General features: G+C 39.5%; 2 protein-coding genes across 2 annotated transcripts in view; one reads left to right on the forward strand and one right to left on the reverse strand.

Moving 5' to 3' along the window:
- The window catches only part of LOC134223410 (serine-rich adhesin for platelets), a 111,986-nt gene extending 107,860 nt beyond the window's left edge, over positions 1 to 4,126 (forward strand). The window contains exons 6-8 of the mRNA XM_062702547.1: positions 55 to 213; positions 274 to 408; positions 3,428 to 4,126. Of these exons, the coding sequence (XP_062558531.1) occupies positions 55 to 213; positions 274 to 408; positions 3,428 to 3,508 (375 nt within the window). The 3' untranslated portion in view covers positions 3,509 to 4,126. The remainder of the gene's footprint in view (positions 1 to 54; positions 214 to 273; positions 409 to 3,427) is intronic.
- Positions 4,127 to 4,442: 316 nt separating this feature from the next.
- LOC134223418 (L-dopachrome tautomerase yellow-f2-like) lies at positions 4,443 to 6,378 on the reverse strand. Its single transcript, XM_062702556.1, has 4 exons — positions 6,128 to 6,378; positions 5,827 to 6,059; positions 4,997 to 5,764; positions 4,443 to 4,655 (listed from the first exon to the last, which is right to left on the reverse strand). Exons 1-4 carry the CDS (start codon positions 6,267 to 6,269, stop codon positions 4,515 to 4,517), a joined length of 1,284 nt encoding a protein of 427 aa, XP_062558540.1. The 5' UTR covers positions 6,270 to 6,378; the 3' UTR covers positions 4,443 to 4,514.
- Positions 6,379 to 16,840: the final 10,462 nt, after the last annotated feature.

Below are 16,840 nucleotides of genomic sequence, written 5' to 3' on the forward strand. Positions count from 1 at the left end.
GAGTGATTTGGGTGACAAAAAATGAGGAGGAAAATAATGTTGTGTTTTTGACAGGTGGAATTGATCATCCGGAGGGTACCATTCGGTCGAGTTTATGCCATTCGTAGGGAACTGGACGGGCAGTGTTTGGGTTTGATACGTGATGGGAACACTTCCACCATTGTAGATGTGGTGCCCAACAGCTTGACGGCCAGACACGGATTGCCTCCGAAGGTTAGTTTTGTTAATCTCATTTGGATAACAGACGTCATTGAAGGATTATTATTTGAACAGGCACAATCATGCGATGGGTTATCTCTCACGTTTTGGGTACTGACGGAGATTAATGGTCGTCCTTTGAATTTGTTCTTTAAAGACAATGAAATCCGGGACCGATTGAACGCAGTTGGGAGAGACATATCGATACTGGTAAGTTGGTTTTATTTTCTAAATATTCATTTCTAAATCGAAACCAAATTTATTCTAAATAAAATCCAGTCTAAATCTTTTTCAAATCCAAATCATTAAATACAAAACAAATCCAATTAAAATCCAATCCTTATCTAATAGAAATCCAATCCTTATCTAATAAAATCCAAACTAAATCATACCCAAATCCAATCCAAATCCAAATCCAAATCCAATACAAATCCAATCCAAATCAAATCCAAATTCAATCCAAATCCAATCCAAATCCAATCCAAATTCAATCCGAATCCAATCGAAATCCAATCCAAATCCAATCCAAATTTAATCCAAATCCAATCCATATCTAATCCAAATCCAAACCAAATCCAATCCAAATTTAATCCAAATCCAATCCATATCTAATCCAAATCCAAACCAAATTCAATCCAAATTTAATCCAAATCCAATCCAAATCCAATCCAAATCCATTCCAAATCCAATCCAAATCCATTCCAAATCCAATACAAATCCAATCCAAATCCAATTCAAATCCAATCCAAATCCAATCCAATCCAAATTCAAATTAAATCCAATTCTAATTTAATCCAAATCCAATTCAAATCCAATCCAAATATAATCAAAATCCAAACCAAATCCAATCCAAATCCAATCCAAATTCAAATTAAATCCAATTCTAATTTAATCCAAATCCAATCCAAATCCATTCCAAATCCAATCCAAATCCATTCCAAATCCAATCCAAATACAATCCAAATCCAATCCAATCCAAATTCAAATTAAATCCAATTCTAATTTAATCCAAATCCAATTCAAATCCAATCCAAATACAATCAAAATCCAAACCAAATCCAAACCAAATCCAATCCAAATCCAATCCAATTCAAATCCAAATTTAATCCAAATTCAATCCAAATCCAATCCAAATCCAATCCAAATCCAATCCAAATCCAATCCAAATCCAATCCAAATCCAATCCAAATTCAAACCAAATCCAATCCTAATTTAATCCAAATCCAATCCAAATCCAATCCAAATCCAGTCAAAATCCAATCCAAATCCAATCAAATCCCAATCCGAACTCAATCCAAATCCAGTCCAAATCGAATCCAAATCCAATGCAAATTCAATCCAAATCCTATCCAATCGCGATCCGAATTCAATCTTAATCCAATCCAATCAAAATCTTTTCCAAATCCATACCCAATCCAAATCCAAATCAGATCCAATCCAATCTAAATCCAATCCAAATCCAATCCAAATCCTATCGAATCCAATCCAAATCCAATCCAATCCAATTCCAATTCAAAACCAATCCAAATTAAATCCAAAACCAATTCAATTCCAATTTAAATCCAATCCTAATGCAATCAAAATCCAATGCCAATCCAAATCCAAACTCAATCAAAATCCAATCCAAATCCAATCCAAATCCATTCCAAATCCAATCCAAATCCAATTCAAGTCCAATCCAAATCCAATCAAAATTCAATCCAAATCCAATCCAAATCCAATCCAAAGCCAATACAAATTCAATACAAATCCAATCCAAATTCAATCCAAATCCAAATCCAATCCATATTCAATCCAAATCCAATCCAATGAAAATCCTATCCAAATCCGATCCATTCCATTTCGAATCCAAATCCAATCAATCCATTCCAAATCCAATCCAAATCCAATCCAAATTCAATCCAGATCCAAATCCAATCCAAATTTAATCCAATGAAAATCCTATCCAAATCCAATCCATTCCATTCCAAATCCAAATCCAATCAATCCATTCCAAATCCAATCCAAATTAAATCCAAATCCAAACCAAATCCAATCCAAATTTAATCCAAATCCAATTTATATTCAATCCAAATCCAATACAAATCCAATCCAAATCCAATCCAAATCCAATCTAAATTCAATCCAAATCCAATCCAAATAAAATCCAAATTCAATCCAATGAAAATCCTATCCAAATCCGATCCATTCCATTTCGAATCCAAATCCAATCAATCCATTCCAAATCCAATCCAAATCCAATCCAAATCCAATCCAAATCCAATCCAAATTTAATCCAATGAAAATCCTATCCAAATCCAATCCATTCCATTCCATTCCAAATCCAAATCCAATCAATCCATTCCAAATCCAATCCAAATCCAATCCAAATTAAATCCAAATCCAAACCAAATCCAATCCAAATTTAATCCAAATCCAATCCAAATTTAATCCAAATCCAATCCAAATTTAATCCAAATCCAATCCAAATTTAATCCAAATCCAATCCAAATTTAATCCAAATCCAATCCAAATCCAATCGAAATTTAATCCAAATCCAATCCAAATTTTATCCAAATCCAATTCATATCCAATCCAAATCCAATCCAAATCCAATCCAAATCCAATCCAAATCCAACTAAATCCAATCCAAATCCAAATCCAATCCTAATCAAAATTCAATTCAAATCCAATCTAAATCCAATCCAAATCCAATCCAAATCCAATCCAAATCCAATCCAAATCCAATCCTAATCCAATCCAAATCCAATCCTAATCCAATCCAAATCCTTATCCAATCCAAATCATATCCAAATCCAATCCAAATCTAATCCAATCCAAATCCAATCCAAATCTAATCCAATCCCAATCTAAATTCAATTCAAATCCAATCCAATCCCAATCCAAATTTAATCTAAATCCTTTCCAAATACTTCTTCTTCTTCTTATTGGCGTTACATCCCCACACTGGGATAGAGCCACCTTGCTTTTATGCCCAGGGAAGTCGAGACATTTTCCAATCCGAAAATTGCCTAGACCGGCACCGTGAATCGAATCCAGCCAACCTTAGCATGGTCTTGCTTTGCAGCCGCGCGTCTTACCGCACGGCTAAGGAGGGTCCAAATATTATCCAAATCCAATCCAATTCAACTAAAGTCCAAATCAAAATCAATTCAATCAATGGAACATCAATTTTACAATTTTAAATTACAATTTCCAATTTATTTTTTCTTTCGTATTCTCAATACAGGTCCAACCAGCTGATTTAGTGACCAAGTTGAAAAAGCAGTTGAAGTCTCTACGTGGCCACAAGGACTTTATTGTGCAATAGTTTGTTGGAAAGGTAGGTGTCTAAAATCTGTAGGCAGTCATCGTTTATGTTTTAGTACAGAAGTTTTGGAATATTTTCTAAATATACTGAAACCTGTGCAAGTAGCAAGTGACCGTACTTCTTCAGTTTAATAATTTAAAATGCGTAATGAAGAAAAGTTGTAACCGGGAAGAATCCTTGGGTTGCGTCATGATACGAGAATAGAGCATGTGTGATAGATCCTACTGCAAAGAGTCAGCGGTGGGTTAGGAATATTTTCCATTTCGTGAATTAGTTTCTAGGAAGCGGTATTTCCACAAAATGTTTTGCTTTTAGTTTCGAATTTATCCCCACGTTTAGGCAATTTTTTGAACTAAAGTAAATTCCAAAACATAAGACGCTAGAACAATGGCGACTCGTAGGCATAAAATATATTAACCAATTCACAATACAAATCAAAGAAACTTGAAAGGCTGTATTAGGGAACGGTGAAACTTTTAGCACTTTAGAAATCTTAGGACACGTCGTGTCGTTCCCCAAAATTGTTCAAAATTTCCCGATTGTAGTTCAACAAGAGTGAGGATGTGAGATTGTCCACCGTTTGAATATAAAATAGTTTTTTTTAGCAAACTTTAAAAACCGTACGTACTATTCCGTGGAAAGAATCCAATCATAATTTACTGATGGTGGAGAAGTCATGGTTTGTGACTCATTCAAATCGCTACAAGGGACATATAGAAGTCAAAATATTTTTATACTAGACCGATTTTAAAACGATTACATACTGAAATACTATTAAACAAGACAGCTCAACTAAATCATTTTTCACCGTAGTCGATTGATTCTTAGGACAGACCTTACAAATTTGTAGTCGCTTGGCGCTTCTGCCAAAACTTCATATCTGAACTGCATGGAATTATAACTGTGACTCATTTAGTAAAAACATAAAGAAACATAAGTTTTCGGTCTTTATTGGAACACAAAAGAAATCCTTGTTTTCGTCACATGTCTGAACATTGAATTCTCCTCACATGCAGATGGTTCCGTTGATGGCCTTCGCCGACGTTTGACGCCAGATACGGTAGTTGTACTCGTCGACGTCCAGCTTTGAGTAGATCCAGATGGGGAGCCGGTTCGAGATGACCCAAATCGTGCCGTCGTTATCGATCTGTGAAGAGTTGGGATGTTATGATGGGTTCAATCAAAGCAGATTGACTAATGTTCGGTTATCAATATAATTCGAAAGATTTCTTGGATGCAAACACTATCCTTCGTTGGAAAACCAAGGACTTTATTCGGTCGTCGCAGATCATTTGTTACTATGAGTTTTTAATCCCGACCAAACACCGACGCTACAACCTACAAAACTTCTCAACAGGAGTTCTAATTGTTGGGAAGGAACAGTTCACACTAATTGTTGGGAAGGAGATTTTTTTTTTAAAGCGGGAAAGTAATCTTCTGATGGCATCAGCCTTTCCGGCAAGTCACAGAGTCTATATGAATACGTACCGTCAAATCTGCCGGATAGATCATGCCTTCGTTATCCAGGTGCACTATTCCTTGGTTCTCCGGGTGGAAATCGGTCGCACTGTTCCAGCACCCAACGGCGTTGCGATTTGTCTCTGCGTAGAACAGCACACCGGTATGCTCGTCGAACGCATGTCCAGACGATTGCGTATTGGGTCCTCGTGGGCCCAAATGCCGGAATAATCCATTATAGTCTTTACCTGACCGTGCCAGGGTCTCATCTTTCAGCACACTGTTGGGAACCACGATTTCACTCACGGAAGCCAAAGCGTGCAAATAAACCGGACGATCTCCGCTCACGGCATCCTTTTTACCGACCGTTACCGAAAATACGCCATCGTTCCAAACAAACTTCAAACCGGCCACGTTGAAGTGTCCGAAGCGGGGTTCGAACGAAAGATAGTTGTGACTGAATCGCCACATTCGGTTCTGGGCAAAACCATACACATACAGATTGCGCCACTGATAGTCTGGGATGTACGCGTACGCATCCTCGCACTGGCCGGGCTCGACATCCACGGCAATGCTGGGTATCCCATATCCAAACTCAACCATCTCTTCTGGGATTTCGAATCGCCGGATGACACTGTCCGTATTCAGGTCAATTACCCACACAGACGGGCGTTGAACCTGGCGAGGATTGGTCGGATATTCGAGATAACCGGTGTCGACGAACCACAATCGATCGCAAACGTCCACCTTGGTGCGGTAAACAGAAACGATGCGTTCAGGATCAGCTTCAAAATCGGGCTGCGAAGTTTTCCAGAATGTTACCAAATTTTCGTTAGATAATAAACATCATAAATACTTACATGCAAACTGTTGACCTCGTAATTCGGGTAACCCAATAAGGCAGGATTATCCACGCTGTCGGTCAAGTGCGCATCGATGACCGCGAGTGTAGCCGGAATGCCTGGGCGCCGGCGGGGTACCGTCACAAATAGCCTGCCCTTGTGATGGCTAACTCCCATCGGTAGATTTCCATATTCATTGAACGGTTCAGTGTGTAAAGATTCTAGGTTCATTTTAGCTAACGGTACTGGACCTGGAACAATGGTCATCATTTAGATTTTATGGATTTGAAATATATTTCCGGGTCATATGACGACAAACCTGTTGGCAGGTGAAAATTCCAGCGCAGCTGGGTCCATTGATAGACAAGTTCCAGTTCATCGGCGGCGCAGCGAACCGTGAACAGCACTAGAACAGTGCACAGCAAAACCAACACCGGGTTGTGCTGGTGGGGTAAAGCCATCGAATTGGCAGTTCTGAAATTTTCCAACGATCAAATCGTGGAAGTACCAAACTGAATCTAAACTGGACAGGAGCACGGTAGTTGTGTCTGCTCCATGCGCGATCAAACTTTCTCTGTTTCAATCACAAAGCGTATGACTTTTATATTGGGAACACAAATCGGTGAGAAAAGTGGCCATTGCACTCAAGGTAAATAGTTTGGTTTGAATGTTTATTCTTCCCGGTTGCCTTATCATCACCTACCTGTTAGTGTTAGACCAAAGTAACGGAAATTTTTCATCCAAATTAATCTTGATTACTTGGAAGTTGATTATTTGTAAGTATTTGGAACGATTATTCCCACACCACTATGTTGTTAAAAATATCATTTTATTTGGTAGTGATTTCAAATTCAATATTTGTATTGTAAAAAATAGAAAATAAAAATTACGACTTACGAATAAATAATAATTTGACAAGAGATTATAGTATCTGTTGTGCTCTAATTTGGTCAGAAGATGTTTGTTTGGTATATAAAATTATGTTGTTGAATTACAGAATATTTAATTTTTTTAAAAACTCTTTTTAATCCATCTAGTGGTGATGATGGATGACGCCTTCTTCGTGTTTATAAAAGGGTGAAACAGCATATGAGAAAAGTATAAAATATCAGTGAGAGGTGAATAGGTCCCGATTTTGTATTTGTTTGTGTATTTTGTAATATAGTAGGTAAAATTTGACTTCGAACGCAACTTGTTGCGTGCAAATCGGATGAGTAGGTATAAGCGCCAAAAAGTGATTTTTCATATGTAGGCTTTGAAATTCGTATTTTATATAGTTCTAGCTGACCCGTCGAACTCCGTCTCGCTCAAAATTAATTTGTTAGCAAAAATATTGACTAGGGGAACAGACTGCTTTGGCAGGTTTTGTTCTATTATTGGCAGGGGGGTTTTTGTCGAACGAATTTTATGAAATTTGGCCACAATATTCTTTGATATGCAAAGAATGTTTGGGCCAAATTTGAGCATCATCAGTCATAAAAACCCCCCTGCCAATAATAGAACAAAACATGCCAAAGCCGTCAATACCCCTATTTAGTTTGTATACAAAATTTAAGTTTTAACCTTTGCTTTGCGATTCGATTTATTTCGCAGAGCAAACGTCAAATCTTCTTTTTTTACATGCCAAATTGAGTTACATTTGCTGGATTACTTCTGGAGCTATGCAAAAAATTGTGTTTTATTTGTATGGGAGCCCCCTTCCCCTTCTAGAACGAGGAGGGGTCTCAAACCATCTAAAGAACCTTTCCCGGCAAGCAAATTTCCACGCCGATCGGCTCAATAGTTTCCGAGGTCAGACAGACAGGAATTCATTTTTATGTATATAGAAGGAGACAGCTTCCCTGGGAAGCTTACCAGACTGATCAAAGCAACGGTGGATGGTGTGCAAAACTGTGTGAAGATTTCGGGCGAACACTCCAGTTCGTTCGAATCGCGCCGGGGACTAAGACAAGGTGATGGACTTTCGTGCCTGTTGTTCAACATTGCGCTAGGAAGTGTCATGTGGAGAGCCGGGTGTAACAGCCGGGGTACGATTTTCAACAGATCCAGTCAATTTATTTGTTTCGCGGATGACATGGACATTGTCGGCCGAACATTTGCAAAGGTGGCAGAACTGTACACCCGTCTGAAACGTGAAGCAGCAAAAGTTAGAACTGGTGGTGAATGCGTCAAAGACAAAGTACATGCTTGTGGGCGGAACCGAGCGCGACAGGGCCCGCCTGGGAAGCAGTGTTACGATAGACGGGGATACCTTCGAGGTGGTCGAGGAATTCGTCTACCTCGGATCCTTGCTAACGGCTGATAACAAAGGCGCATCATCTGTGGAAGTCGGGCCTACTACGGGCTCCAGAAGGAACTACGGTCAAAAAAGATTCGCCACCGCACCAAATGTGTCATGTACATGACGTTAATAAGACCGGTAGTCCTCTACGGACATGAAACATGGACAATGCTCGAGGAGGACTTGCAAGCACTCGAAGTATTCGAGAGGCGGGTGCTTAGGGCCATCTTTGGCGGTATGCAAGAAGATGGTGTGTGGCGGCGAAGAATGAACCACGAGCTCGCCCAGTTCTACGCCGAACCCAGTATCCAGAAGGTAGCTAAAGCCGGAAGGGTACGATGGGCAGGGCATGTTGCAAGAATGCCGGACAGCAACCCTGCAAAGATGGTGTTCGCTTCCGATCCGGCAGGGACGAGACGACGTGGAGCGCAGCGAGCGAGATGGGCAGAACAGGTGCAAAACGACTTGGCGAGCGTGGGGCGTATTCGAGGATGGAGAGATGCGGCCTCGAACCGTGTATTGTGGCGTCAAATTGTTGATTCAGTGTTATCTGTTTAGATGTAGACTAAATAAATAAATGAGAAGGAGATATATAATGGCTAGATTGAATCACTAATTGTGTTAAGTACTATACTGCCGTGAATCGCATATCTGTCCCATCTTTGCTGGGTTTTCTATTCATATGGGACAAATATGCGATTCACGGCAGTATACTGCATATGTCGCATATCAGTCCCATATGAATTCCCGTCGTTTTCGAGCTAGCACCTGTAACTGTCATTTTCATCATAGTACTATGGAAGCAACTGTTAAATAGGAATGTTTATTCAGGAAAACTCGAAAAAAATATCAAGCCAGTTTGTCCCAGATGAATAATGACCGCATATGAGTCCCCTTTTCTTTGACAGCGGGACTCATATGCGGTCATTTTCAAGATGGGACAAGTAGGCTTGATGTTTGTTTCTCATTTTCTTGATTTTGATGTTTTTTCATATGGGACTAATATGCGATCATAAGCAGTAACATTTTGGTTGTTTTGTAAATCGTTTGTCAATTCTCCCCACAAACTCAATCATTTTCAGCTTACCACAGATAAGCAAGGTAGTTAAGCCTATTTTAATGTTGCTTTTGAGTTTTCTTAACGATTCAAAGGCTTTTACAAAATGAACAAAAAAGCGAGTGTTACAAATACAGTACTGTAAAAGGTCGTGATCGTCATAAGACAAAGAGAAAAGCGCCTTTTTTATCTCAGGCGACCAAATGAAAGAATCTTGGGTTCTTTTATCAATTTCGCATGAAAGACATTCATGAAAAGAACAGCGGAACAGACAGACAGCTCCAGCAGGAAGGAAGTACAAGACCGTGAAGAGACGGAGCAACTGTACCGCGCTTATAACGCACGAAAGTTCTATGAGAAGTTGGACCGTTCACGTAAGGGCCACGTACCACAGCCCGATTTGTGTTAGGACATAAACGGGGACCTTCTCACGAACGAGCATGAGTTGATCCAAAGCGATGTGGCAGACAACAGTGGCGGTATGGTACCATCTACAAAAAGAGTGATAAGCTGGATTGTAACAACTACCGCGCCGGCTACTAGATACTCTCCCAAATTGTATGCCGCCGACTAACACCAATTGCAAGAGAATTCGTGGGGCAGTACCAGGCGGGATTTATGGGTGAACGCTCTACCACAGATCAGGTGTTCGCCGTACATCAGGTAATGCAGATATGCCGCGAATACAACGTCCCCATGCCCACACATAATCTATTTATCGACTTCGCTACTAGCTATGGCAGCTAATGCACAAAACGGATTTCTGGATAAACTGATACGGTTGATCAAGGCAGGTGATGCGCGTAGTTAGAGTTTCAGGGGCATTCTCGAATCTCTTCGAAACGCGCAGAGGGTTACGGCAAGGTCGTGTCTGCTATTTAACATCGCTTTGGAATGGCTAAGACGAAGGGCAGGGATTGACACGAGTGGTACGATTTTCACGAAGTCCATTCAGCTAGTTGGTTTCGCCGATGACATTGATATCATGGCACGTAACTTTGAGAAGATGGAGGAAGCCTACATACATCAGACTGAAAAGGGAAGGTAAACGGATTGGACTAGTCATCAACACGTAAAAAACGAAGAACATGATAGGAAGAGGCTCAAGAGAGGACAATGTCAGCCACCCACCACAAGTTTGTATCGGTGTTGACGAAAACGAGGTGGTTGAAGAATTCGCGGACTTGGGCTCACTGGTGACCTCCGATAACCAGGGATGCCAGACATACAGACATGTCTGTATTTATACAGACATCATACAGATTACAGACATTATACAGACTTTTGATTGAAGTTATGGACTTTTACAGACATTTGTTGCATTCGAAAACTTTGAGCTTTCATACAAAATGCTGTTGGGCTTTCCAATCGGACCATTTTGGGTTTTCAAACACAATCATAACGAGCGCTCTTACCGCGCTGGTTTAGCAGCGCGTTTAGTAGCAAGAGCTACCGGTAAAGTGTCAAGTAATGATACTGCGCTGCTAAACGGCTAATATTCGCGACCGGTAATCTTGCTCTGAACGGGATTTCTTTTGGGTTCCAAACAGAAACCCTTCAGAATTCCAAACAGAAAGATTTTTTGATTCCTTTAGGAAGCCCAAAAAGATTACATTCAGAAGCTCAAAATGAATACAAATGTAATCCTTCTGGGTTTAATAACGGAATCCCTTCGGGCTTCTGAACGTAATTCTTTTGGGCTTCCGAAATGAATCACTCTGAGCTTCCCAAAGAACTTCTTCTGGACTTCCAAACGGAGTTCTGTTGGGATTCTAAAAAAACATATTAGAATTCCAAACGGAATACTTTTGGATTTCCAAACGGATTTCGATTGGAGCGTTCCGGGCTTCTGAACGAAATCTGGACTGAAGCACTGAGAGGATTTTGTTCGGAAGCGCAAAAGGAATCGATTCGAAAATCCAGCAAGAGCTCCTTCCAAAAGCAAAAAAGAGCTCCGTTCAGAAAAACAAAAATTGTGCGTTCCCCAACAAACAATTTTAGCTGAATAAGCTAATTTTTCAGCTGAAGAAGACAATTTTTGGCTATATAAGCGCTGTGTCCGCCATCCAATGTTTGTTGGGTCGTTAACTCAAAACAAGTCTGTTAGAATTGGCTATTGCCTGACGATTAGAGGCAGATGATTCCAGGTTGACGCACCACTGATGAGGACGCACTTCCGAGGGAACGTCGTGTGAGGTGGGTGAAAGACCGAGCTCGTTCTTTTTCTCCAGGTTGGAGGTGGTTTTTTCTGCTATGATGGCATTGAAGATGTGGTTCAGAAGAGGAAGCACGAATGGGCTCAGCATCTTTATGAAGGAAATTGGGAGATTGTCGCATCCTGCAGCATTGAACTTAACCTCGAACATTCTTCTGCTTACTTCTCCTATGTTGGTTTGTCGGAAGTTGAATTCTTCGTGTACAGTATCCCCCCGCTTATCCGGACCTCGCTAGTCCGACGACTCGTTAGTCCGGATCTCGCTAATTCGGAATTTTCCGGATTAGCTGTCAGTTTTCAAATTTGTGCTGTGATTTTGTTTTGGTTCATTTGTATGGATTTGACAGTCGGATTAACGAGAGAAACCCCGATAGTCCGGCCATACATTTGTCGGATCAGCGACATTGACGTACATTGTACATTGACGAGTGGTGTAGGTGAATGTGGAGGATTTGCTGTATCGCGACTGTTTTCGCGACGAAGTGACCGATGTCCCTCAGTGAAAAACTGATTGATCTGATTCGCATCAAGATCACTAGAAAGTATATTTTTCTTCGTGTTATGCACTCCTTTCCTCCGTAAGTTACTCCACAGCTCGTGTGAAAAGTTTTTGTCAGCATACTGTTTTTTGACGTAGGACTTACGTCTTTCTTTACTATACTGGGTGTCATTTAGATTTTTGGAAATCGAGAGCGTTACGCTGGAAGGGAAGATTTTGAACGTTACTAGCGTCTTTATCTTTCGATGGATTTTTAAGATTTATATATCAATCGACTCGGACACTCTCCAGCAATTTGCCTATTTCATTGAAACTTAAGATTATAAACGATAAGCTATTGAAAATGTCAATTCTTGACAAATCCAGTAAATATTTCATATGTAAGCAATCCCGTGCATTCCTAACACGGACATCAGAATACGGTATGTCACGGGCCTTCGAGTCTATCGGAATATTTTCTTTGTGTATAAATGAAGCAGTGTCTGCCGTGTGGGAGTCATTACAATTTGTGACAGCAGCGCGTACTGACGTGCTTTTCGCTCGCGCATTTTTTCGTTTCGTTCGTTCGTTCGCTGTGTTCAGGGATGCCAGATATAATTTTTATAAGTCTGTATCAATCTCAGCAAAATGTCTGTATTTGTCTGTATAGAGTTTAGAAGGCACAGGAATTAGAAAATTATTCAAAAATCATGCACTTTTGACAACGTAGAACCGAAGTAACATTTTAAGTTGTATAACACTCTTGAAGACCATTATTCACACTACAAGAGTGTGATAAAACCAGTATAAAACCAAAATGTTACTAGGCAATATCGAGGTTTCGATAATTCAAAAGTCATTGTAAGACTTAGTCGAGTCAAGTACGAGATACTGATGACTAGTAAGGTCACTGTTAAAGTCGAAATACGTATTCTTGAAGTTACTGTAAACTTTCAATAAAGTGGTGGAATAAAATGGGAGAAATACTGTATATCTCGTCTTATGAGAAGTGAAGGTAGTCCACATAAATTTATAATATTTACACAATTTGCTTAACGAAAATCCGTTCGGAAGTCCGAAAAAGTTTAATTTGGAGGAGAAGCACATTAGGAATAATTCCGTTTGGAAACCCAAAGGCGGAACGGACGTCTCTTGGGTTCACAAACAGAACATTTTGTCTTTCAAACTTTTTTGGGCTACCGAACGGAACTATTTTTGGGCTATCGAACCAATACCTTTTGCGCTTTTGAACAAAATCCTTTTGGGTTTCCGCGAGGGTTTCCGATGAAATCTTTTTAGGCTTCAGAATCCAAAAAGGATATAAATTTGGAATCCCTTGAGCAGAAGCAGAAAAAAATCCATTCAGAAGCCCAGATGGCTCTACTTGAAATTTCAAAAGTATTTTTTTCGAAAGTATAATAGGACTTCGTTTGAAAGTGAAGTCGATTTTATAGTTCAGAAGCCCATAAGGTTCCGTTCGGAAATCCAGAGGCATTCTGTGTTGAAAGCCAAACATAATTTCGTTCAGAAATATAATAGAATTACTTTTGCATTTTCTGAACAAAATTATTTTAGGGCTTCGGTAGGAAATTCCATAAGTATTCTAATCAGATTTCTTTGTACAGAAGTAGAAAAAGATTCCTTTTAGAAGCCCAGAACGCTCTAATCGAAAGTCCAAAAGTATTCTTTTCAAAAGTCCAAAAAGATTCCGTTTGGAAGATCAAAAGTATCTTCAGAATTTTAGAATGGTTTTGTGCAGAATCCTATCATAATTCCATTTGGAAGTCCATAAGGATTTCCTTTGGAAGCCCACTCAGGTAACCGTAAGCATTTAAATAAGCCGTACGTGCGACTATCCAGCTTTTTACGAGTCGATGCTATAATGCTTTGAATCACCCCTTTTGACATATGCTGTGTCCACTATAATTTTTATAGATGGATCTAAGCAATCTGTGATTCGCTGAAATTTTATTGAAAATATTGAACCGTCATAACTTGACTTGGAATTTGAGCGTGCCTTTGCATATTAGCTCAATGTTTCATATGTATTAAAACATGTTAAAATTTTTACTTCTTGGACACCTAACCATGCAAATATAAGTTTAGCAGTGTCTGAGGTACGCATAAATATTATAATACGAGGACACGCGCATTCCACATCATAGTGATTTTAATATGTTGCTAAATCATTTGCGCATAGTCATTAGTTTCGGTTGGTCATTATGTGATACTCTGAAAGACCTGAACCAGGAATCTCGTAAAAATGTGGATTTAAGAGTATATATTTTATATATTTTCAGAACTATATAGTATATATTTTATAGAACTTGTTACTCAGATAGTCATGCAATTAGAATATCTCGTACATAATTATGAATTTAATCATTATGCATCTAAAACATGATGTAGAATACATTATAGACTTCTGAAAGATCGTCTTGAAGCCAAATGATAGCTCATTTAATTTAGGAATAAAAACGATATGCATTAATTACGGAATGAAATAAACCTTTTCCCATATCCGCAAAGTTCAGCACCAACGGCTAGAAATAAACATATGGAACATAGCTGTGGAGGGTTTCCCCGTAGAGGCATAACACGGGAGTCTCAGATTCCAATAGGGAAAGGACACCATCTCACAGTCGTTCACTGCTGCAATCCGCGAGCGTAATTTTTGCTTTTGAAATGTATTGAAAGTATCGTAACCGTATTTCTATATTCAGCAAATGGACAACCTAAAATAGAAGAATGGTTAACAATATATTAAAAAAAAAAATGATAACGCATGAGTTTTCCTTTGACTTGAATTGAATTTTCTTTTGTTGAATAAACATAAACAACTCAATAAATCTCGATGGTAACGAGGTAGATTAAATCTCTATTTCATGGCTACCAAGATATTATTATTAAATCGAGTTCACAGCAGATGTCAAATTCGATTCACCCCTTGTTAATTTATAGCTAGCGTAAAAAGCTGGATAGTGCTACAACAGAGCTTACATGCTAGCTTATACTAGTTCTATAATAGCCGAATATAGCCGAAAAGCTGAACTATGTGTAGTTCTATTGGTTACCCGGGTAGAGTGATGCCTTTCGAAAGCCCAAAAGAATTCCGTTCAGAAGCTCGAAGGAATTCCGTAAACCCAGAAGATTTACGTTCGGGAATTCACATAATTCTGTGCGGAAATCCATACGAACGGATATTTTTTGGGCACCCTAATGGAATTCTTTTGGGCTTTCGAACGGAATCACTTTGGGCTTCTGAATAGATTTTTTTTGTGCTTCTAGATGGAATATTTTCAGGCTTCCGAAAGGAATCAAAGATTTTATCCGTTTCGAACTGTAAAATGATTCTGTTTGGAACCAAAAATAAATCCCGTTTAGAACCATAAAAGGCCCCGCTCGGAATTTCAAATTATACCGTTCGGAAACCATATAGGATACCGTACGAAGTCCCATTACGATTTTGTTCGAAACCCCAAAATGGATCAATTGGAAAGCCCATTGATATTCTTTTTGTAAGCCCAAAGTTTTCGAAAACAACAAATGTCTGTAAAAGTCTGTAACGTCAATCAAAAGTCTGTATAATGTCTGTAATATGTATGATGTCTGTATGCAAGACCAAATGTCTGTATAAATACAGACATGTCTGTATGTCTGACATCCCTGGCTGTGTTTACCTACACAGCGGCAGCATGCAATCACCAGCGGTAGAACTGCCGGTGGGTCTGCGAATATGCATGAAAGAAGTGGGCGCATTTTTTTGTCATTATGTGTTTGATGATGGTCGGATGCAGTGGTGGCGGTTGCGATGGATGCAATCGCCCATCGTATCGCTCGGAGTTCACGGCTAGAGGCCGACGATGGCTGAAGCAGCGAGGGTGGATGAAGAAAAATAATCATCCAGGTGATTGGTTTCATAATCCATATGATCCCGGGATGGGTACGAATCATGTCATATGACTGACCATATGTTAAGTTGTGCTTGGTACTAAATTACACGTACATTAAAACATGGTTATACTATAACAGTTCTGATTCCCCAGCAAACAAAATCAACTACACTGATGAAAATAAAAATTTGATTAAAATAATTACTTTCATTTGATTGCAGAAGGCATTAGCAATTAAAGATGCACAATCAGCAATAGTGTTAATATCCATTTTAGATTAGAAAATTTCGCTGTATCACATGTAAATGTTTTAAAAAAGCTCGCAAAAAATAATTTCAAAAAGAATATACATACAAGTCCTACGTCTACTCGCGGTTATGTTGAAAACATTACCCATTGCTCGTTTTTTGCGCTGTAGATCAGTGCTTCTCTCTATCTCGGGTACGCTCGTACTCCTGCCACTGAGTATTGCCTCTGGTACGATTCGGGTTCCGAACATACAGTGCGTATGCAAGGTTTCGTACCGTGATTCATGGTGTACGTTTGTCGCGAACTTGTATCACTCTCTCTGGTGCATGTACTTTCAAGAGGGACTGCAATTTTGCTGTTGTGAGTTCAACCTTGAGGTTAACATCATCCGGGTTATACATTTCTTGATGATCAGCTGCTTGGAAATCGGCTAGAAGACGGACAATATCGATGTTCCGCATATTCCGAATCCTTACTGTTTGTGGCACAGCACGTAGTACACGGATGTCAGCTATCAGATATACGACTTCGTGATCAGAGATCGAGGTTCCATAATGTGTTTTCGACTTACGAATCGAGGTTGGAGAGTCGGTAATAAGTAGGTCGATAGTGGTGGAACTCTGCTCAGTGCGTCAGTTGGTAAAACTGTGAGATTGAAGAAAGCGTGAATCCGACTCAAAGCCGCAAAGTTACTGCAAGGTTGATTAGCAGCAACATTTATGTTGTAGTCCCAGGTAAGAGAGATTCCATCGAAACGAACTACGTGGAGATCCAAAAGTAGCTTTTCGTACTGTTGAGCGAATAACGGATTTGAGCCGGATGGGTTATACATACACTACAGCAACGCAGATGTTGTGAT

Source organism: Armigeres subalbatus, chromosome 1 (genome assembly GCF_024139115.2).
Source record: "Armigeres subalbatus isolate Guangzhou_Male chromosome 1, GZ_Asu_2, whole genome shotgun sequence".
Classification (NCBI taxonomy): domain Eukaryota; kingdom Metazoa; phylum Arthropoda; class Insecta; order Diptera; family Culicidae; genus Armigeres; species Armigeres subalbatus.

Excerpts from the sequence above, each read along its gene's own strand:
- LOC134223418 (XM_062702556.1), bottom strand. The coding sequence starts at position 6,269 with ATGGCTTTACCCCACCAGCACAACCCGGTGTTGGTTTTGCTGTGCACT. Across the intron at positions 6,060-6,127 it reads GAATTTTCACCTGCCAACAG|GTCCAGTACCGTTAGCTAAA; the intron begins GTTTGTCGTCAT and ends CCATTGTTCCAG. Across the intron at positions 5,765-5,826 it reads ACGAGGTCAACAGTTTGCAT|CCCGATTTTGAAGCTGATCC; the intron begins GTAAGTATTTAT and ends AAAACTTCGCAG.